Source organism: Coregonus clupeaformis, chromosome 11, assembly GCF_020615455.1.
Source record: "Coregonus clupeaformis isolate EN_2021a chromosome 11, ASM2061545v1, whole genome shotgun sequence".
Lineage (NCBI taxonomy): Eukaryota > Metazoa > Chordata > Actinopteri > Salmoniformes > Salmonidae > Coregonus > Coregonus clupeaformis.
The window spans coordinates 39,277,991-39,301,271 of NC_059202.1; the positions used below are offsets into that span (position 1 = coordinate 39,277,991).

Here is a 23,281-nt window from a genome sequence, read left to right on the forward strand (position 1 = left end):
CGACTAGGTGAAAAATATGTCGATGTGCCCTTGAGCAAGGCACTTAACCCTAATTGCTCCTGTAAGTGGCTCTGGATAAGAGCGTCTGCTAAATGACTAAAATTTAAATAGGCCTCAGAACCAGAACAACCTTGTCAACTACTGTTGACTAATTAATGAATAATCAGACACATCCAACCTTTTTTAAAGACTGATTTATTTACTAAGCAATGAAAACATGTATTGTATAAAAGTCCACACATTTCTTTTTACTGAAGTGCATTAGTCCTCTACACCCCTGTGCATCAAGCGGTTTAGGTGCTCGAGTATCAAAGGACAGTTGGAAAGAGGAGATGTAGAAAGTTTAATAGACAGACTAAGTAAGAAAAACCATTGCTTTATTAGTAAACACTCCCGCTATTAGGTCAAGTTTATCTACATTCAAATAAAGTCAATAAACATTTGAAATAAATCCTAAAACAAATGTAGGCCAATTGAAACTGTTTTGACTGTTATTTTATTTCCATGACAGTCTTCATCCATAACCGGTGTCGGTTACACGGTTCTTGAATTACCATCACAGCCCTTTGTATGGTGAGATGCCGGAGGAAGCTTTATTTATTTATTCATTAAGGGAAAACCCATTGAGTCCAGGGTCTCATTCACAAGGGTTCCCTGATCACAGCAACACAGCAATCGAATGACAGCAAATTACTTTTGAATAGGTCAGTAGCCTACAGAGTAATATGAGAAGAATCCAATTGCTGAATTTATGTAGATATTCTAAACTAAGTGTTTTGATACAGACTTCAAATGTAGTAACCGGTCCATGTAGAATAAACAACCCTTTACAGAATACCATAGCAGTGTTCTGCTGCTAATATAACAATGTGTACCTTCCATCTTTCATTGCCAATTGCCAGCTGATACAGATACTGTGCCTATCAGCATTTTGTCTAGTGGTAATGGGGCTACCTTGGCAAACATGTCAAAGTGGTCAAACCTTCCTGTGTGACCAACAGGAGTTCCCTGATCCTGGTGCAAAATACACAGGGTTTATCCCTCCCCAAATTGACTGATACCATTCAATTCAATAATTTAGAAAAAGACAATATACAAGTAAAAATGTTATGCCAAGTGCCAGGTCTCGCTCCAGTCAAAGACATATCTGTCTGTATGGACTTCAACACATCATCTTACAAGTCTCCATGTGCTGGCTCTATAGATGTTTCTGTGAATACATAGTCACTGTTTTGTTAGGATAGGTAATATCTGACACGCACACAGATACTATGTTGAAATTTGAACAGGTCAGATAAAACCTACCCAATTATGGTCTCCCCATCAAACGACTAAGGCTTCCATCTGGCAAAAGCATCTACAGTCCTCTCAATCTGTAGAAATAGGCAGAGTTGAGGCAGAGTTCATCAGTGACACATGGAATGAAAAGGGTGTTGCTATTACTGGACATTTGGTATGTACTGTATTATTAGTAAATCACCTCATTGTGGATGTGTTGAGTGCCAGTTCTCTCTGCATCTATGAACACATACACACAGTCACTGTTCGATTACCAATGGCAGTTAGGGATAGGTGATATCAGATACAAACATACAGTACCAGTCAAAAGTGTGGACACACCTACTCATTCAAAGGTTTTTCTTTATTTTTACTATTTTCTACATTGTAGAATAATAGTGAAGACATCAAAACTATGAAATAACACATATGGAATCATGTAGTAACCAAAAAAAGTGTTAAACAAATCATAATATATTTTATATTTGAGATTCTTCAAAGTAGCCACCCTTTGCCTTGATGACAGCTTTGCACACTCTTGGCATTCTCTCAACCAGCTTCACCTGGAATGCTTTTCCAACAGTCTTGAAGGAGTTCACACATATGCTGAGCACTTGTTGGCTGTTTTTCCTTCCCTCTACGGTCCAACTCATCCCAAACCATCTCAATTGGGTTGAGGTCGGGGGATTGTGGAAGCCAGGTCATCTGATGCAGCACTCCATCACTCTCCTTCTTGGTCAAATAGCCCTTACACAGCCTGGAGGTGTGTTGGGTCATTGTCCTGTTGAAAAACAAATGATAGTCCCACTAAGCGCAAACCAGATGGGATGGCGTATCGCTGCAGAATGCTGTGGTAGCCATGCTGATTAAGTGTGCCTTGAATTCTAAATAAATCACAGACAGGGTCACCAGCAAAGCACCCCCACACCATCACACCTCCTCCTCCATGCTTCACGGTGGGAACCACACATGTGGAGATCATCCGTTCACCTACTCTGTGTCTCACAAAAATATGGCGGTTGGAACCAAAAATCTCAAATATGGACTCATCAGACCAAAGGACAGATTTCCACCGGTCTAATGTCCATTGCTCGTGTTTCTTGGCCCAAGCAAGTCTCTTCTTATTATTGGTGTCCTTTAGTAGTGGTTTCTTTGCAGCAATTTGACCACGAAGGCCTGATTCACGTAGTCTCCTCTGAACAGTTGATGTTGAGATGTGTCTGTCACTTGAACTCTGTGAAGCATTTATTTGGGCTGCAATCTGAGGTGCAGTTATTCTAATGAACTTATCCTCTGCAGCAGAGGTAACTCTGGGTCTTCCTTCCTTGTGGCGGTCGTCTTGAGAGCCAGTTTCATCATAGTGCTTGATGGTTTTTGCAACTTTTCCGGATTGACTGACCTTCATGTCTTAAAGTAATGATGGACTGTCACTTCTCTTTGCTTATTTGAGCTGTTCTTGCCATAATATGGACTTGGTTTTTTACCAAATAGGGTTATCTTCTGTATACCACCCCTACCTTGTCACAACACAACTGATTAGCTGAAACGCATTAAGAAGGAAAGAAATTCCGCAAATTAACTTTTAACAAGACACACCTGTTAATTGAAATGCATTCCAGGTGACTACCTCATGAAGCTGATTGAGAGAATGCCAAGAGTGTGCAAAGCTGTCATCAAGGCAAAGGGTGGCTACTTTGAAGAATCTCAAATATATGTTTAACACTTTTTGGGTTACTACATGATTCCATATGTGTTATTGTATAGTTTTGATGTCTTCACTATTATTCTAGAATGTAGAAAATAGTAAAAATAAAGAAAAACACTGGAATGAGTAGGTGTGTCCAAACGTTTGACTGGTACTGTATATATACACACACCATGTTTAAGTTTGAACAGGTCAGACTAAACCTACCTAATTCTGTTCTTCCCATCGACAATCATTGGTGAGCAGGCAAGAGGTGAGGCTGTAGGTTAGGGCTTTGCCAGATCCCCATTGATGGTAATAGCAGCGTAGATCAGCTCCTGGCTCTTCATCAAAGATACTGGTCAGTCACAGACCCACACACACACACACACAGATTACATTATCAATGGTGGTTATGATCAGCCTGGTGGATCAGCCTTTAATTCACTTCACATATCATAAAATGTAATGTGAAATAGAATGGTGAACACAGCAATCAGGCTGGTTCCACCAGGCTAGGTTATGCCCTGGACATTATTTCTATTCATCTAAGAAGTAGAAAATAAGCAACAAATAATGTAAGTTTACATAAATTATGTTTTACAATTGGGTTACCAAATGTATCGAAGTAAGTGGGTTACCTTCTGTATTTGTACAAATGATGAGCCTGTGAAAGCTGTTGCAGCTGACAGGTGAAGTTTGCTGGCCGGATACTTGCCAACATGTGGCTGATTGTTCCATTCTTAGGAAAGCTCACATCGAGGGCATGTCTGCATGATGCTGACAAGGGCCCCCTTGCTGGTCTTCTATATGCTGCATGTTTAGCTACAAATTAGACATCTCTCGAACAACTTTAGCAGGCAATCTTATGAGGTGATGTTGACTGGGTGGGCCTGTGACAGTGTGATACAATAGACAGCCAAGTGGTAAATTGCATTTTGTTCTACAGAAAGGACAAAACTTTTTACTAATGCATTTCACAACCTAAATGACTAATAGTTGCATTTGCTTGGCTGGGGAATTAGACTACTAGTTTATCAAGCCGGGTATTTTTGAATTCAACTTTTCACATAACACTCGGGTCACTATCAGAGGCCTCATGATGGCGTGTCCTTTCATAGAAGTCGAGGGAGACTGGCAAAAACGGAGGAGGTGTCACAAGGGTACTTGTGTCGCATGACACTTTTATTCTGAGGTCTTGCCTGACAAGCTGTGAAAATAGCAAGCAAACAGTGAATGAACATTTCTGGACGTCGCTAAACCATTGCCATCACGTTGCTGGACATGTTATGATACCCACCTTTGTTCCTTCTGGTAGGTCCCGGCATCCATTCATGACAACGGGATCAATCTGGCACCCAACTGTGAACTTTGTTTAACAGAAAAACAGGGTCAACGATTGTCATCATCCTTCAATTATAGAAATAGTAATATAAGCTTGTTTGGAAGCTATTTCTAAGCTTTACAGATGTTGACTGACTGGCTCCAAAGAGTCAGGCTGGTGACGCTGTTACACTGTTCAACCAACTGTGACATGTTTTGCTATGGCCCTGGGTTGGTTTGAGTTTGTTGCTACTAGTTAGTATACTGTTGTAGTCAGACATGAGTTAGCTAGTACTACCATAGCGGCATCCAATATTTATTTGTGCCCTAGATATGGGTTGCACTTCGGAAGCTAATGTGACTATGGCAATACGATGACATTGCTAAAGTAGGCAAATAATTATTAGGAAACAACTTTGACAAATTATGATGTCGTCAAATTTACTTTAGAGAGATGAAAATGTTGCTATTATTGTTACTGGCAAAGTTAGTCAAAAATAGCAAGCAATGCTAACGTTAGCTAGCCAAAATACGGTAGTCCCCTCAATCTTAGTTAGCTGGCTAAAGTTATACTGCATCTAAAGTCAATCTGGCGGCATCACAATCATGACAAAAGGTTTTCCTACTAATTATTTGCCTTCTTTTGAAATGCTATCGTGTTTCCAAGCCAAATCCGAGTTGTCTTGAGGTAGGCTGACGTTAGCTAGCTAGGTGATGATAATGATTATCAAAATATACATGACCAGATACATAACCAGCAGTCTATGGTCTAGTTAGGGTAAGCGTACCTATTAAGCCCACGTACCCATTAAGCCCACTTCCATCTTTGGATTTAAAGAAAAAAAAATGTTTCTGCTGTTTAATGTTTCAACCAATTCATCTGGTTGTTATATCCATAACAGTTTTTATTCTAAGCCAATCAGACGTTTTATTATTAGACAGTTATGTGTAAGTTCCCACTAGTAGTCAATTTCAAAGCTGCAAAAAAAAACATTGGTGTTGAGGCAACCCTCAAATAAGCACTTTTTTTTTATACCTTCTCAGATAAGTCATCACACTAAAATTAAGTTATTTTACACTTTTGGGTGGGGGCATTGTCATATTGTTGTCCTTCATTCAGCCAGGTGATTCAGTTTGTTGGTCTTGGTCCACCACCTGTACCTTTGTAATACAACAGTAGAGATTGAGATTTGAAATAGGCTTTAGGAAGACCAGTTTAACTAATAAACAAGAATAGCAGTGCAGCAAATGTGAATCAGCTTTCAGATAATTCACTGAAAGTTGTGTGTGTTATGTCCTTTGTGTATGGCTTCTTATCCACAGAGGGCCAAGTGTGGGTGCAAAGTTTTTTTTTTTTTTATAACCAAGCAATAACACACCTGATTCAACTAATCATGTCTTTATTGAAGTCAATGATTAGTTGAATCAGGTGTGTACTGGTTGGCAAGAACAAAAGCCTATGTCCACATTGATCTCTGTGGATATGATTGGACAACCCCGTTTTGAGTACTACTTCCATTATGAATAGTAGCGATCAGTTTATTTGTAATAAATTTAGGGGAGATTAATAATCACATTTTACATAAGAAATGTCTGTTTGTAAATTTTTTAATTAATTAAAATAGATTATTTAAGAGGTGGGCTTATTTGGAACATTTGTCTTATTAAAAATGCTTGTAAATCATAAAACCTTGAGAGATTCATCTATACTTTTCTTACAAAAATTAAGCCATTACATCTTAGAAATGTCTAAACTTAGATTTTGGTGGGCTTAATAGGTACACTTACCCTACCGGTATACTCACCACCACTGAGGACCAACAAATTCCAATCACCTATTCGGCAAGAAAGGGTCCTTCGGCAGGGCTTGCAAAACCCTAGTTGATCAATCCGTATAGTTAGGGCTTTTCAGTCTCAAACGGCCGTGACCTTTGAACGCGTTGGGGGCGATGAGACAACGAAGCACCATTCAATGAAGGGAAGCGAAGTGGGCGTAGGGGCGATTTCCATGTTCCTTGGCAAAAGGGGGCATGATTTGTTGAAAATTGTAATCCAAACCCAACCTTAATTTACTCGTTGTGACTTTGACTAGGCCATTCCAAAACTTCCAATTTGTTGCTTTTTAGCAATTTTCATGTAGACTTGATTGTGTGTTTTGGATCATTGTCTTGCTGCATGACCCAGCTGCACTTCAGCTTCAGCTCACAGACGGATGGTCTGACATTCTCCTGTAGAATTATCTGATACAGAGCAGAATTCATGGTTCCTTCTACTAAGGCAAGTCGTCCAGGTCCTGAGGCAGCAAAGCATCCCCAAACCATCACATCACCACCACGCTTGACCTTTGGGATGATGTTCTTACTGTGGAATGCAGAGTTTGGTTTTTGCCAGGCATTACTGGAACCATGTCGTTCAAGAAGTTATACTTTTGGATAATCTGTCCATAGAATGTTCTTCCAAGAGTCTTGATGATCATCCAGGTGCTTTTTTCCAAACTTTAGTCAACTTTTTGGACGAGATGGGTCCCACACAATCAAGTCTACATAAAAACTGCTAAAAAGCAACAAATTGGAAGTTTTGGAATGGCCTAGTCAAAGTCCAGACCTAATCCCAATTGAGATGTTGTGGCAGGACTTGAAATGAGCAGTTCATGCTTGAAAACCCACACATCACTGAGTTAAAGCAGTTCTGCATGGAAGAGTGGGCCAAAATTCCTCCACAGGACGTGAGACTGATCAACAACTACAGGAAGCATTTGGTTGGAGTCATTGCAGCTAAAAGGTGGCACAACCAGTTATTGAGTGTAACGGGGCAATTATTTTTTCACACAGGGGAATTGGGTGTTGCATAACTTTGTTTATGAAATATGTAAATTGTTGTGTTATTTGTTCACTTAGGTTCCCTTTATCTAATATTAGGTTTTGGTTAAAGATCTGATAACATTCAGTATCACAAATATGCACAAGTAGAGAAAATGAGAAAGGGGGCAAATACTTTTTCATAGCACTGTGTGTGTGTGTGTGTATATATAAATAATGGCCCTACAAATGTCTCTTGTACCTTGCAAGGCAGCAACAAACATTCCCTCAAATCAGGGGAAATTAATTAGCCACCAAAAGAACACAGGATAACAGAATGCCTCATCCTGTGTTAATTTCACGTTTTATTTATTTAGTCTAGTCTTATTCATTTTGACTAAAATATAATTAAGTCACATTTGTCATTTGAACAATGATTTAATTTAGTTGTGAAAATGATCAAAACAGTAGTCAATTTTATAGTAAATTAAATGCCCTTTAATTTTAGTCACATCACATTTGTATTGCCTCAACCTATAGTAAACATAAATCACTGACTTCCATGTGCAAACATAGCCTTGTCCTACCAACATATTTTTCTGCATAACCTCCTATTCTCTTCCCAAAAGCAGAAATAAGACAAACATAAACTACATGACCGAAAGTATGTGGACACCTGCTCGAACATCTCATTCCAAAATCATGGGCATTCATATGGAGTTGGTCCCCACTTTGCTGCTATAACAGCCTCCACTCTTCTGGGAAGGCTTTCCACTAGATGTTGGAACATTGCTACGGGGACTTTCTTCCATTCAGCCACAAGAACATTAGTGAGGTCGGGCACTGATGTTGGGCGATTAGGCCTGGCATGCAGTTGGCGTTCCAATTCATCCCAAAGGTGTTTGATGGGGTTGAGGTCAGGGCTCTGTGCAGGCCAGTCAAGTTCTTCCACACTGATCTCAACAAACCATTTCTGTATGGATCTCGCTTTGTGCACGGGGGCATTGGCATGCTGAAACAGGAAAGGGCCTTCCCAAACTGTTTCCACAAAGTTGGAAGCGCTGAATCGTCTAGAATGTTGTTGTATGCTGTAGCATTAAGATTTCCCTTCACTGGAACTAAGGGGCCTAATCCGAACCATGAAAAAACAGCCCCAGACTATTATTCCTCCTCCACCAAACTTTATAGTTGGCACTATGCATGCGGGCAGCTAGCATTCTCCTGGCATCCACCAAACTCAGATGTCAGACTGCCAGATGGCGAAGCGTGATTCGTCACTCAAGAGAACGCATTTCCACTGCTCCCGAGACCAATGGCAGCGAGCTTTACACCACTCCAGCCGACGCTTGGCATTGCGCATGGTGATCTTAGTCTTGTGTGCGGCTGCTCGGCCATGGAAACCCATTTCATGAAGCTCATTGCTTCCAGAGGCAGTTTGGAAGTTGGTAGTGAGTGTTGCAACCGAGGACAGACAATTTTGACTGCCTTCAGCACTCGACGGTCCCGTTCTGTGAGCTTCTGTGGCTTACTACTTCGCAGCTGAGCCGTTGTTGTTCCTAGACGTTTCCACGTCACAATAACAGCACTTACTGTTGACCGGGGCAGCTCTAGCAATGCAGAAATTTGACGAACTTACTTGTTGGAAAGGTGGCATATTATGACGGTGCCACGTTGAAAGTCACTGAGCTCGTCAGTAAGGCCATTCTACTGCCAATGTTTGTTTGTCTATGGATATTGCATGGCTGTGCTCATGATTTTATACACCTGTCAGCAACGGGTGTGGCTGAAATAGCCAAATCCACTAATTTGAAGAGGTGTCCACATATTTTTGTGTGTGTATGATATATATATATATATATATATATATATATATATATATATATATATATATCTTAGAGTAATGATGGACTGTCATTTCTCTTTGCTTATTTGAGCTGTTCTTGCCATAATATGGACTTGGTCTTTTACCAAATAGGGCCATCTTATGTATACCCCCCCACCCACCCACCCACCCTACCCCTACCTTGTCACAACACAACTGATTGGCTCAAACGCATTAAAAAGGAAAGAAATTCCACAAATTAACTTTCAACAAGGCACACCTGTTAATTGAAATGCATTCCAGGTGACTACCTCATGAAGCTGGTTGAGAGAATGCCAAGAGTGTGCAAAGCTGTCATCAAGACAAAGGGTGGCTACTTTGAAGAATCTCAAATATATTTTGAAAATTATTTTAACACTTTTTGGGTTACTACATGATTCCATGTGTGTTATTTCATAGTTTTGATGTTTTCACTATTATTCTACAATGTAGAAAATATTGAAAAGAAAGAAAAACCCTGGAATGAGTAGGTGTCCAAACTTTTGACTGGTACTGTGTGTGTGTGTGTGTGTGTGTGTGTGTGTGTGTGTGTGTGTGTGTGTGTGTGTGTGTGTGTGTGTGTGTATGTATGTATATATATATATATATATATATATATATTAGTCATTTAGCAGATGCTCTTATCCAGAGCGACTTACATATATATATATATATATATATATTTTTTTTTATCATACTGGCTCCCTGTGGGAATCGAACCCACAACCCTGGCGTTGCAAACGCCATGCTCTACCAACTGAGCTACACGGGTCCGTACTCAAGAGAACGCCCTCGAAGAACGCGCTCGGAGCATGGAGAGCGGTAGTATGCATATTGAGAAACAACCACAGATAGTCATGAAACAAGAGGAAAGGAACACAACACAGGTCAGGGAGGGGAGAAAACCATCCATGATGTCAAATATGATGCTGAAGGAGATGGGAAGATACCACCATCTGACCCTTCTCAGGGTTAACCTCAAACCATCATAATAGTTCAACAGGATCCTTTTTCACTTCAAAACACACAGGGAAACATGCTGAGGAAAACAAAGTGCTGCTAGTATGTCTTATTGGACAAGAGAGAAACATCCACCACATTCCCCTACTACTCACACAACAACACACACCAGGGTTTCCATTAGGAAAATGTGGCACCTGCAGTGGCGATTTTAGCATGTACATCTTGGCAGGGCAAAATAAATAAAAGTGGGATGCATGCCAGCAAAGCCACTACACAACACTAAACAATACATTAATTGCACTATAACTGTGACAAACGGTGCCCACAAACTGTTAGGGCCTACATGTCCAAACAGCAGTCCCAACACCTTACCACTGCTACACCCGGCTATCAGCGGAGCCTTGTCTGGCTGCAAAACATCTCATTTACTACCTTTGAAAAAAAAAAACATAGCTTATATGGCTGACTTGATTAAACAAATGTGGTTTCTACTGACAATGAGATGTACAGTCATGGTCAAAAGTTGAGAATGACACAAGTATTGGTCTTCACAAAGTTTGCTGCTTCAATGTTATGAGATATTTTTGTCAGATGTTACTATGGTATATTGAAGTATAATTACAAGCATTCCATAAGTGTCAAAGGCTTTTATTGACAATTACATTACGTTTATGCCAAGAGTCAATATTTGCAGTGTTGACCCTTCTATTTCAAGACCTCTGCAATCCGCCCTGGCATGCTGTCAAATAACTTCTGGGCCACATCCTGACTGATGGCAGCCCATTCTTGCATAATCAATGCTTGGAGTTTGTGGGTTTTTGTTTGTCTACCCGCCTCTTGAGGATTGACCACAAGTTCTCAATGGGATTAAGGTCTGGGGAGTTTCCTGGCCATGGACCCACAATGTCGATGTTTTGTTCCCCGAGCCACTTAGTTATCACTTTTGCCTTATGGCAAGGTGCTCCATCATGCTGGAAAAGGCATTGGTCATCACAAAACTGTTCTTGGATGGTTGGGAGAAGTTGCTCTCGGAGGATGTGTTGGTACCATTCTTTATTCATGGCTGTGTTCTTAGGCAAAATTGTGAGTGAGCCCACTCCCTTGGCTGAGAAGCAACCCCACACATGAATGGTCTCAGGATGCTTTACTGTTGGAATGACACAGGACTGATGCTAGCTTTTTTCTGGATGCCCCAAACAATTGGAAAGGGAATTCAGAGAAAATGACTTTACCCCAGTCCTCAGCAGTCCAGTCCCTGTACCTTTTGCAGAATATCAGTCTGTCCCTGATGTTTTTCCTGGAGAGACGTCGCTTCCTCGCTGCCCTTCTTGACACCAGGCCATCCTCCAAAAGTCTTCGCCTCACTGTGCTTGCAGATGCACTCACACCTGCCTGCTGCCATTCCTGAGCAAGCTCTTCACTGGTAGTGCCCCGATCCCGCAGCTGAATCAACTTTAGGAGACGGTCCTGGCCCTTGCTGGACCTTCTTGGGCGCCCAGAAGCTTTCTTCACAACAATTGAACCTCTCTCCTTGAAGTTCTTGATGATCCGATAAATGGTTGATTTAGGTGCAATCTTACTAGCAGCAATATCCTTGCCTGTGAAGCCCTTTTTGTGCAAAGCAATGATGACGGCACGTGTTTCCTTGCAGGTAACCATGGTTAAAAGAGGAAGAACAATGATTTGTTCCACCCTCCTTTTAAAGCTTCCAGTCTGTTATTCCACTCAATCAGCATGACAGAGTGATCTCCAGCCTTGTCCTCGTCAACACTCTCACCTGTGTTAACGAGAGAATCACTGACATGATGGCAACTTGTCCTTTTGTGGCAGGGCTGAAATGCAGTGGAAATGTTTTTTGGTGGATTAAGTTCATTTTCATGGCAAAGAGGGACTTTGCAATTAATTGCAATTCCTCTGATCACTCTTCATGACATTCTGGAGTATATGCAAATTGCCATCATCAAAACTGAGGCAGCAGACTTTGTGAAAATTAGTATTTGTGTCATTCTCAAAACTTTTGACCATGACTGTACAAACTTTCGCATAAGGGGACGACAAGCGGATAAGAGGCAATCCATAATTTCGATTAAGACGTTAATGAGCGACCTACGACGGACGTAGTCAATTTAAGTATTTGTTCTGCACAGCAACAGAATTCAGAACATGGGCCGTTCTTACAGTGTTCTCCCTGTACACCAAGTCAGAACCATAGGATAAATAAAGGCCGCATTTAAGCAGACAATGAACGCTCTTACAATATTCGATGATTACATTTCTCTAAAAACTGTTTATAGGCTACATGTGCACCACCAAGTTAGAACAATAGGCGAAATTAAGAGGGGTAAATAGACCAAATTATTAAAGTGAGGCACATTGAACGCCGTTTGGGTCTTTGCGTGTCAAAAAAGATACACGTCAAATAATACTATTTGACGCGTTAAATAAGCTTTTAATGACATGTCAAATAACACAATTATTTTATAGAATGTTGTGTGTGCTGAATTTGCACGAGCAAGCCAAGCACACAAAAAAATGCAAACAAGCACACACCGGCCACGAACGATGTGTTTACAATACTGCGTTGGTGAAAATAGACCAAAATGATTAGGGTAGGGCACATGGACTACTAACAGCTTACTACACAACATACACTTAGTATTACTTTCTTAGCTACAGTATACATATCTCCCTTGTATATTACGTCATTTATGCAGCAGCATACAATACATTTTTGGACTCACCTAGGCGGTCCTTTGTGGGCAAATTTTGTCATCAAACTTTGTCATCAAAGTCTGGCATTCTCTGGATTTATGGTGGGAACTCGGGGAAAAGAACACAGCCACTCCACTGAATAGCAGGCTACTGATTGTTTTGCAATGCTTGCAGTTAGCCACGGATTCCTTCCAAACCACTCATTGTTGAATTTGCGATTTCCAACTTGTTGTGTAATGTTTATGTCCAATGACCGATGAGCACTGATATGTTTTATCTATAATTTCTCTTCATCATTTGTCTTCATATGACAAGGATTAAAAATGATTTGCCAGTAGATTGTCGACTTGATTCATGATGATGACTGCTAGCTAAGATTTAGAAAGTAAGACGTTGACATGATCAGTCCAATCAAAGCTACTGTACATATAACGTGATTTGACGTCATTTTATTTGTGGCCAATGACCTTGAGCCTTCTTGGAAGGGCACTTCTAATGTAACTCTTTTCAATGTCTACGCTTACTAAGGACTTAGACTTGGCGGTGACGTAGTGTCCCCATGAGTGACAGAACACTTAGCCAATTACGGCGCAATGCTCCTATTTTCTGCTGGCTTGCCCCACCACCACAGAAAGCACTGAGCTAGGCTGAAACACCTGCATTTTGGAGCTGCCTTACTCAAGAAAACAAAAAAAGAGACCATGTTTGTATGCAGCATTAACTATCTTTTTTTTACATTGTTTGCAAACTGATATGTGACACGTATTAATTCCAAAATAACATGTAAAACAGGCAAGCTCCCTCCCCCAAATGTGGGGCTCAAAACATGCCCTGAATGACGGGTCGCCACTGGGCACCTGGACATTTGACCAGCAGCATTTTAATTTACCGGACATCTGAGAAATTTACCAGACCCATTGTGTGCGTAATCTGATTAAGGCGTCCACCCATGGTGCTCAGAACAACAGAAATCACATTTAGATTATGGTAATTCATCTTAACAGAACATGCAAGTCGAGGATGCAACGATGTGCGGTTCGTCTTACCTAATTCCGATGCCCACATTTAGGCTACTTTTCCTCAGCCAACAAGACGAGTAACGAACAGCAAAAGCACTAGCCTATGTCAATCTACTATTCCCCCAGAGTAGAAAAGTTTACCTATTCTATTTGTCAGCTTGTCAAGAAAGAAATAGACTATTCCAAACAGACTGACAGTTGTGGGAGGATAGATCCCAAATTCATACAACCAGTAGGCCTAGGCTACATAAAAATGTTAAGGCAGTAAGTCTGATGCAACAGATTATAACGTTTAGCTTCAAATGTTGATAAACTATTATTTCTTCACATTATAAGCAGGGTTTGAAATTAACACCTGCCAAATGCGGGTGGAAATTTCTATTTCACCAGCCACGTTGGCAGGTGGTCACACAGAGCATTTGGGAAACGTTAATTTTTTTAATCCAAAGGCCGCATTGGTCGAATTGACAAGGAAGGCTACTGAAGTGTGACTTTGACCTTGCATTTCTTGGCCAGTTATATCTTATTGTTCACACGCTAGGTTGTCTTTCAATGTTAGTTGCAGCAAACTCAAAACTATATGCTGCTAGGAAGACATCTCAGTTGGAGAATTATTTCATCTCAGACAAGCGAGTGCCCAAGTTACCGCGGTAACGGCCCATCCCTTAAAAGGGGCAATTGAACATTTGTCTCCCCTAATGATTGTGCAAGTAAGTAAGCAGCCTTGCAGGTGCCTTGGCTTGTGCGAGCCGGAACGGCTCATTGGGCAGGAGCCTAAATGCTGTTTCTGTAGCCTGAGGCAGCTTGATGTACAAGTACACCCCCTGGACAGGAAAGTAGTCTATCGCAGGGCCTTACCCCCAATCAATCTCCTTAATGGTGAGTGCCAAGCGGAGATGCATCAGGTCCCATTTTTACAGTCTTTGGTATGAATCCGCCATTGATTGAACTCACAACATTACAATCTCAGGGCAGACACTAACCACAAGGTCACTGAGTTGGTCCTTGATTAAGCATGGATCACTCCTAAAAACTTTTATTAATTAACTTCTATTAGTCATTTCTTCAGTAAAACACATACTTTAATTGTTCTCCTAGATTGATTTGTGTGCTACTACATTTCTACTTAGGAGCACATCATGTACTCCTTGTAATAAATGTCAGCGTAGAGCCCTGAACCATAATAATAAATCAGCCATATCACTCAGCCTTTTGTGGCAGGGTAGGCACTTTGTTGATTGCTAATGTTCAGTTGTAGAACTGTTTATCTAAATGATTTTTATTTTTTTTACATTCATTGGTTAAAAGATACAGGTCACAAAAATGCAATGAAATTAAGCAATATACCCCATTACTTCTTACTAGTAATACATTTCTTGTTTTAGAAAAACAGAAAGCATGCTCATCTGTTGTTTGCTTGTTTTTTTGGTTAAATTATGGCACAAAAAATATTTGATCTACCTGCCACAGCGGCTGGTGGACCAAAAAGTTAATTTCTCACCCTCGTTATAAGCGCAGCAATGCGCACAAGACCGTAGGTTACACGCAAAGGTTCGTTCCATAATGCAATTAGCTGGAAAACACTTGTGTTCAAACCATGCATACACAGGGATTGCTGATATAATGTGAGCATAACCAAACAAACATTTCATCCCAGCTTGGATATAAAGCTTAACTAAGGGAGAGGTTGGCTGACGTTGGATACTACTGACTGAGGGTTAGACAAACCCCTAACAAGTGGGCTGAAGCCTATTCACAACTGAGAGCCACAATAAACAGTTTGTGTTAGACAGTGACAGTGTGTGTATGACTTGCTCTGAAGCTTGGGCAACCCGGTCTTCATGCACTTATGAGTAAAGCTGACATCAGGGTGGTTATGGGGATATACACGTGTCAGTTTTGAATTCCCAGCACAGCATGAACTGAAGACCTGGATTTGAAAGAGGGGAAGGTTGTAATGTGAAATTCTGACTCACTTTATGAAGCACCGAGCCCCCTCAAATGTAAATCCTTCCTCCCATCCAGTCGGTAAATCTATAGGGAGAAACACAAATACACAAGATAAACAAATAGCAGCACAACAGACGGGACACATCGGAGTCACGGAGTGTAAGCCAATGAACTAACAAGATGCCAGCTGTCAAAATGCGTGCCATGATTTGTAGCGTGCAGCGACCTTTAATGAAAAGAAAGTATGTTAGATCTGCAGTGTCAGTGGCATTGGTTGGGCTCGCTAGCTGGTCACAGAATCGAATGTGTTGCGCTTCCATACCTGCATTATTATTTTTTTTCAGCACTGTTCTAAATGGACTGAAACACAACGAGTCCTACCTGAAACGTTTACCTTTTTATATTAGAAGATGGGATTGTTAGTTACTGTTGTTCGAATAAATAAATAAAACGACCTCGGTGTCGCCTACAACCTGGTGGCTAGGTTATGGATCAGTACAGTCATCATCAGCTACAAATGTTCAGCAGCTGCTGGCTACCTGTCAAATCACACAGCTAGCTAACAGCCAACGTGGGCTAACTAACATGCTAGATAGCTATATCAATTAAATTGATACAGTGTAGCTAAAGCTCAAGGGAAGAATAAAACGTGAATTTGTTATTTGAAGAGACGTCGACCAAAACAGTTGAGGCATGAGTAACCGTAATGTATCTTTACCAAGTGTCCCTAACCTGACTGTGTTTTGGTTAGCTAGGTACAGTAAGTTAGTTAGCTAGTTAAAGATGAGGACTCGTGATGCCAACTTGAGAACGTTCAACGTGTGTGGGCAAGAAGACCACGCTGACGAGACCAAACTGAATCGCACATTTTCACAGCACGCGAACCAACGCTCACACACATCAAAGCTAAAAACCCTTTTGGCTCTGTGGTTGTATTTCGTTTAAAACCAACGCTACTGTTATATGGTAAATTACACAAAGATTGAGTGGTGGCATATGGGCAGAAACTTGGTGTAATCCTTACCTGGAGTTTTTCTATGGCCAGTTATAACTGCCTCTCCACTGACTGGATGCAACCAGGTTGTACTCTTTGCTTCTTCGCTGTTGGTGAGAAAGGGAAAATGTGAAAACTCATCGCATGTGGTGTGTATCCGAGTTAGAATCATACAAATACATCCACGAATAATATCCAATAGAGTATTACTTGATGAAGAAGACACGTCCATCTCGAGTGACTCCATAACGCCATGAAGAGTGGAGACAAGAGATCCACTCCGGGTCTAGATCAGCCGCCATAGCTGGCTTGCTGGCTAATACAGTACGATTAAACAGAAGCTGCGACGCGTATTGTCTCCTTTCTTACCGCGCTTGTACACGGAAACCTTGGCAACGACTGAGTGAGGCAAAAAAAAAAGGAAACCAAACCTCTGAGGGGTGGGAACGCGCTACATTTCTCGGGTGTGTGAATGATTTTACATTTACATTTTAGTCATTTAGCAGACACTCTTATCCAGAGCGACTTAAAGTTAGTGAGTGCATACATTTTCATACTGCCCCCCCGTGAGAATCGAACCCACAATCCTGACGTTGCAAGCGCCATGCTCTACCAACTGAGCTACACGGGACCAATACAATACCACATAGTTTTGGCAATACTGTATTTTCTATTCCCAAAAGTCATGGAAAAAAAAGTGTTCACTAAGGATTTGGACTTTGCAAGTACCATAACATGCTGACTAGACATGTTGATTTTGTCCATACACCACATGCATCAGGACACACAGGTTGAAATATCAAAACAAACTCTGAACCAACTATATTAATTTGGGGCCAGGGCAAAACACATAAAACATTCATGGCCATTTAGCTAGCTAACTTGCTGTTGCTAGCTAATTTGTCCTGGGATTTAAACATTGGGTTGTTATTTACCTGAAATAAACAAGGTCCTTTTTTTCTGGATCTTTGTAGAATTTTGACCCATTGGGTCATACAGATAAAACGGGAACCCTAGTTAGTTTCTAGTAATCTCGCCTCCTTCAGTCTTCTTCTTCTTGTGGACATCAATTCATCTTTCAATCACCCACGTGGGTATATGCTCCTAAAAACCAATGAGGGGATGGGAGAGGCAGGACTTGCAGCGAGTTCTAGTTTAGCGCCTTGGTTACGCATACGCTCATTGGATAAAATTATTGAATAACATGGCTGCATTCCAAACACTTAAAAGACACATCATTTCCCCTCAGCCGTCAAATTAAGTGGACACTTTTGATGACGTCTATCGAGTTGACACTTGCAGGACAAGGGGTGAGAGAATAATTAATTAATTTTAAATGGACCGCTCTTGCTCGGGAATGTGTCACTGTTAGTCCCACGGTTGTGTTTTCAGTCATCATGGAACCACCGGTAGCTGTTGTGTGTGTATTATCTGCGCTACAGTCAATTAAAGATTGCATTTAATATCTTGGCTAGAAGACAACGCACAACGAATGTTAGCTATCCGACGATATCAGGTAAATCGAAAATTGCAATGTATAAGTGTGATGTCAAGAAAAAGTTTCCAAAAACAAAACAAACAAAAACATCAACTTTTATGACACGTGTTTGAGCTGTCATGCATAAGTAGCACAATTTCTAACCTATTTACATTTGTTTTTACTTACACTTGTATGTTGACTTCTCCATATTAATGTTGGTTTTAAGTTTTGGCTGACTTTTCTTAGCAAATGTACAATCATCGTGAATTGAATTATGGGGCTTGTACACTCGCAAACTTGATCAGAAATTAGGGTTGAGGGGCTTAAGTTGACAACTTCCTTTGCTTGGCTAATCATTTGGACCGACGGCAAAGATGGCCGCAGGGATTCCCCCTAGGCCAGAAGGCGAGAGTAAGTGGAGGAGGATGTGTCTTTAATGTGTTTGAAACGCAGCCAGTGTATGTGTAAATGTATTTTGCAACACCTGCGGTGTGGTTCGCAAGGGAGAGTGGGGCGTTCCTGCTCCCCCCTCTAGCATCCCTGCATCTGCAGGAACGCCTGACCTGGAGCAAGCCATCTTCATGCTTGTGTGGGTGAGATTTTTTATATTCTGGATTTCCCCCTAATTGTCTATCAGGGGAGGTTGGTGGGAGGAGCTATAGGTAGATGGGCTCATGGTAATGGCTGGAATGGAATTCATGAAATGGAGTCAAACGTGATTTCCATATGTTTGCGTTTGATACTGTTCCATTGATCCCATTCCAGCCATTACAATGAGCCCGTCCTCTTATAACTCCTCCCACCAGCCCCCTCTGTTGTCTGTGATTCAAAAAGGAAATGAAAGTTTTTTTTATACGTTTTTCTTAGCTAGCTAACTACTGGTGTCGCCCCCGCCTCTCGTGTACTGGAGTCCTACTAGCTAGCTATCACACAGTGTCATTCACTCCCGCCTTCCGAACACCTGCCCTCACCGTCGTTAGCAGAACTGCAGGAAAACAGTGCCCGACAGGCGGGGGCAAAGTATACTGTATACCGGTGTCCTACCCATCTACCTATTTTATTTATTTTTATTCATTTCACCTTTATTTAACCAGGTAAGCCAGTTGAGAACAGGTTCTCATTTACAACTGCGACCTGGCCAAGATAAAGCAAAGTAGTGCAATAAAAACAACACAGAGTTACATATGGGGTAAAAAACATAAAGTCAGAAATACAACAGAAAATATATATACAGTGTGTGCAAATGTAGCAAGTTATGGAGGTAAGGCAATAAATAGGCTATAGTGCAGAATAATTACAATCCCAATTGTTGTGTACCGCCAAAGTCCTAGCTAGCTCACACCCAGTGTCCTTCGCTAACGCCTGCTGAAAGACTGTGTGAAAGCAGTGACCAACAGACGGGGGCGAAGGACACTGTCTACCGTTGTCCTAGCTAGCTATACCGTTGTCCAATAGCCGAAGTCTATTGGAGCAGGGCTCTCCAGAGGGTGGTGCGGTCTGCACAACGCATCACCGGGGGCAAACTACCTGCCCTCCAGGACACCTACAGCACCCGATGACACAGGAAGGCCGAAAAGATAATCAAGGACAACTACCACCTGAGCCACTGCCTGTTCACCCCGCTATCATCCAGAAGGTACAGGTGCATCAAAGCTGGGACCGAGAGACTGAAAAACAGCTTCTATCTCAAGGCCATCAGACTGTTAAATGTATGCACTCACTAACTGTAAGTCACTCTGGATAAGAGTGTCTTCTAAATGACTAAAATTTAAATGTTAAACAGCCATCACTAGCACAGAGAGGCTGATGCCTACATACATACTTGAAAATCACTGCCACTTTAATAAATGGAACACTAGTCACGTTAATAATGCCACTTTAATAATGTTTACATATCTTTCATTACACATCTCATATGTACAGTTGAAGTCGGAAGTTTACATACACCTTTGCCAAATACATTTAAACTCCGTTTTTCACAATTCCTGACATTTAATCCTAGTAAAAATTCCCTGTCTTAGGTCAGTTAGGATCACCACTTATTTTAAAGAATGTGAAATGTCAGAATAATAGTAGAGTGATTTATTTCAGCTTTCTTTTCTTTCATCACATTCCCAGTGGGTCAGAAGTTTACATACACTCATTTAGTATTTGGTAGTATTGCCTTTAAATTGTTTAACTTGGGTCAAATGTTTCGGGTAGCCTTCCACAAGCTTCCCACAATACGTTGGGTGAATTTTGGCCCATTCCTCATGACAGAGCTGGTGTATCTGAGTCAGGTTTGTAGGCTTCCTTGCTCGCACACGCTTTTTCAGTTCAGCCCACACATTTTCTATAGGATTGAGGTCAGGGCTTTGTGATGGCCACTCCAATACCTTGACTTTGTTGTCCTTAAGCCATTTTGCCACAACTATGGAAGAATGCTTGGGGGTCATTGTCCATTTGGAAGACCCATTTGCGACCAAGCTTTAACTTACTGACTGATGCCTTGAGATGTTGCTTCAATATATCCACACAATTTTCCTTCCTCATGATGCCATCTATTTTGTGAAGTGCACCAGTCCCTCCTGCAGCAAAGCACCCCCACAGCATGATGCTGCCACCCCCGTGCTTCACGGTTGGGATGGTGTTCTTCGGCTTGCAAGCAACCCCCTTTTTCCTCCAAACACAACAATGGTCATTATGGCCAAACAGTTCTATTTTTGTTTCATCAGACCAGAGGACATATCCCCAAAAAGTATGATCTTTGTCCCCATGTGCTGTTGCAAACCGTAGTCTGGCTTTTTGATGGCGGTTTTGGAGCAGTGGCTTCTTCCTTGCTGAGCGGCCTTTCAGGTTATGTCGATATAGGACTCGTTTTACTGTGGATATAGATACGTTTGTACCTGTTTCCTCCAGCATCTTCACAAGGTCCTTTGCTGTTGTTCTGGGATTGATTTGCACTTTTCGCACCAAAGTACGTTCATCTCTAGGAGACAGAACTAGTCTCCTTCCTGAGTGGTATGACGGCTGCATGGTCCCATGGTGTTTATACTTAGGTACTATTGTTTGTACAGATGAACGTGGTACCTTCAGGCGTTTGGAAATTGCTCCCAAGGATGAACCAAACTTGTGAAGGTCTACAAAAAAATTTGAGGTCTTGGCTGATTTCTTTTGAATTTCCTATGATGTCAAGCAAAGAGGCACTGAGTTTGAAGGTAGGCCTTGAAATACATCCACAGGTGCACCTCCAATTGACTCAAATGATGTCAATTAGCCTATCAGAAGCTTCTAAAGCCATGATATCATTTTCTGGAATTTTCCAAGCTGTTTAAAGGCACAGTCAACTTAGTGTATGTAAACTTCTGACCCACTGGAATTGTGATAGTGAAATAATCTGTCTGTAAACAATTGTTGGAAATATTACTTGTGTCATGCACAAAGTAGATGTCCTAACCGACTTGTCAAAACTATAGTTTGTTAACAAGAAATTTGTGGAGTGGTTGAAAAATGAGTTTTACTTACTCCAACCTAAGTGTATGTAAACTTCTGACTTCAACTGTATATACTCTATTCTATATTATCTATTGCATCTTATCCTATGCCACTCTGATAATGACATTGCTCATCCATATATTTATATATTCTTATTCCATTCCTTTACTTAGATTTGTGTGTATTAGGTTTTATTTGATTTGAAGTCTATTTTTATAGCGGACACTCCAGTGTCTTATTGTTATAGAAGCCCACATTTTGTGTTACCAATTGTTTTCTTGGTGACTATGGTCCCAGCTGCCTTGAGATCATTGACAAGATCCTCCCGTGTAGTTCTGGGCTGATTCCTCACCGTTCTCATGATCATTGCAACTCCACAAGGTGAGATCTTGCATGGAGCCCCAGGCCGAGGGAGATTGACAGTTATTTTGTGTTTCTTCCATTTGCGAATAATCGCACCAACTGTTGTCACCTTCTCACCAAGTTGCTTGGCGACGGTCTTGTAGCCCATTCCAGCCTTGTGTAGGTCTACAATCTTGTCCCTGACATCCTTGGAGAGCTCTTTGGTCTTGGCCATGGTGGAGAGTTTGGAATCTGATTGATTGATTGCTTCTGTGGACAGGTGTCTTTTTATACAGGTAACAAGCTGAGATTAGGAGCACTCCCTTTAAGAGTGTGCTCCTAATCTCAGCTCGTTACCTGTATAAAAGACACCTGGGAGCCAGAAATCTTTCTGATTGAGAGGGGGTCAAATACTTATTTCCCTCATTAAAATGCAAATCAATTTATAACATTTTTGACATGCGTTTTTCTGGATTTTTGTTGTTATTCTGTCTCTCACTGTTCAAATAAACCTACCATTAAAATTATAGACTGATCATATCTTTGTCAGTGGGCAAACGTACAGAATCAGCAGGGGATCAAATACTTTTTTCCCTCACTGTATAATTATTTCATATTACTCTAGCTTTCCATATTATTCTAGCAATGTGCAACTTACCTACAACCAGTGGCGACCCATCATTCAGGGCAGGTGGGGCAGAGCCTGTTTTGAGCCCCACATTTGTAGCAAATATAAATTAATAATATAAACTCATCAAAAAAGAAAAGTCCCTTTTTCAGGACCCTGTCTTTCAAAGAAAATTCGTAAAAATCCAAATAACTGCACAGATCTTCATTGTAAAGGGTTTAAACACTGTTTTCCATGCTTGTTCAATGAACCATAAACAATTAATGAACATGCACCTGTGGAACGGTCGTTAAGACACTAACAGCTTAGAGACTGTAGGCAATTAAGGTCACAAGTATGAAAACTTAGGACACTAAAGAGGCCTTTCTACTGACTCTGAAAAACACAGAAAGAAAGATGCCCAGGGTCCCTGCTCATCTGCATGAACGTGCCTTAGGCATGCTGCAAGGAGGCATGAAGACTGCAGATGTGGCCAGGGCAATAGATTGCAATGTCCGTACTGTGAGATGCCTAAGACAGTGCTACAGGGAGACAGGACGGACAGCTGATTGTCCTCACAGTGGCAGACCACGTGTCACAACACCTGCACAGGATCGGTACATCCGAACATCACACCTGCGGGACAGGTACAGGATGGCAACAACAACTGCTCGAGTTACACCAGTTACATCCCTCCATCAGTGCTCAGACTGTCTGCAATAGGCTGAGAGAGTCTACTGAGGGCTTGTAGGCCTGTTGTAAGGCAGGTCCTCACCAGACATCACCGGCAACAACG

The 23,281-nt window shown here is 41.3% G+C and overlaps 1 protein-coding gene across 2 annotated transcripts; it reads right to left on the minus strand.

The window, feature by feature from the left end:
• Positions 1-360: 360 nt before the first annotated feature.
• LOC121577097 (pleckstrin homology domain-containing family A member 5) lies at positions 361-16,963 on the minus strand. 2 transcript variants are annotated; one of them, XM_041890872.2, is made up of 10 exons: positions 16,793-16,963; positions 16,613-16,689; positions 15,615-15,672; positions 6,121-6,299; positions 4,263-4,331; positions 3,604-4,172; positions 3,191-3,320; positions 1,481-1,518; positions 1,306-1,373; positions 361-1,210 (listed from the first exon to the last, which is right to left on the minus strand). In XM_041890872.2, exons 1-4 carry the CDS (start codon positions 16,882-16,884, stop codon positions 6,200-6,202), a joined length of 327 nt encoding a protein of 108 aa, XP_041746806.1. In that variant the 5' UTR covers positions 16,885-16,963; the 3' UTR covers positions 361-1,210; positions 1,306-1,373; positions 1,481-1,518; positions 3,191-3,320; positions 3,604-4,172; positions 4,263-4,331; positions 6,121-6,199. The 2 variants fall into 2 exon arrangements, with proteins under 2 accessions (XP_041746806.1, XP_041746805.1); XM_041890871.2 differs by having other exon boundaries at positions 3,604-4,331.
• Between the last annotated feature and the right edge of the window lie 6,318 nt (positions 16,964-23,281).

What these genes read in the sequence shown, in the direction of transcription:
- LOC121577097 (XM_041890872.2), bottom strand. Translation starts at nt 16,884, where the DNA reads ATGGCGGCTGATCTAGACCCGGAGTGGATCTCTTGTCTCCACTCTTCA. An exon ending in GGACGTGTCTTCTTCATCAA is followed by an intron (nt 16,690 to 16,792) that starts GTAATACTCTAT and finishes TCTCACCAACAG; the next exon opens with CGAAGAAGCAAAGAGTACAA. An exon ending in GGGGCTCGGTGCTTCATAAA is followed by an intron (nt 6,300 to 15,614) that starts GTGAGTCAGAAT and finishes CCTTTTGCCAAG; the next exon opens with GAACATGGAAATCGCCCCTA.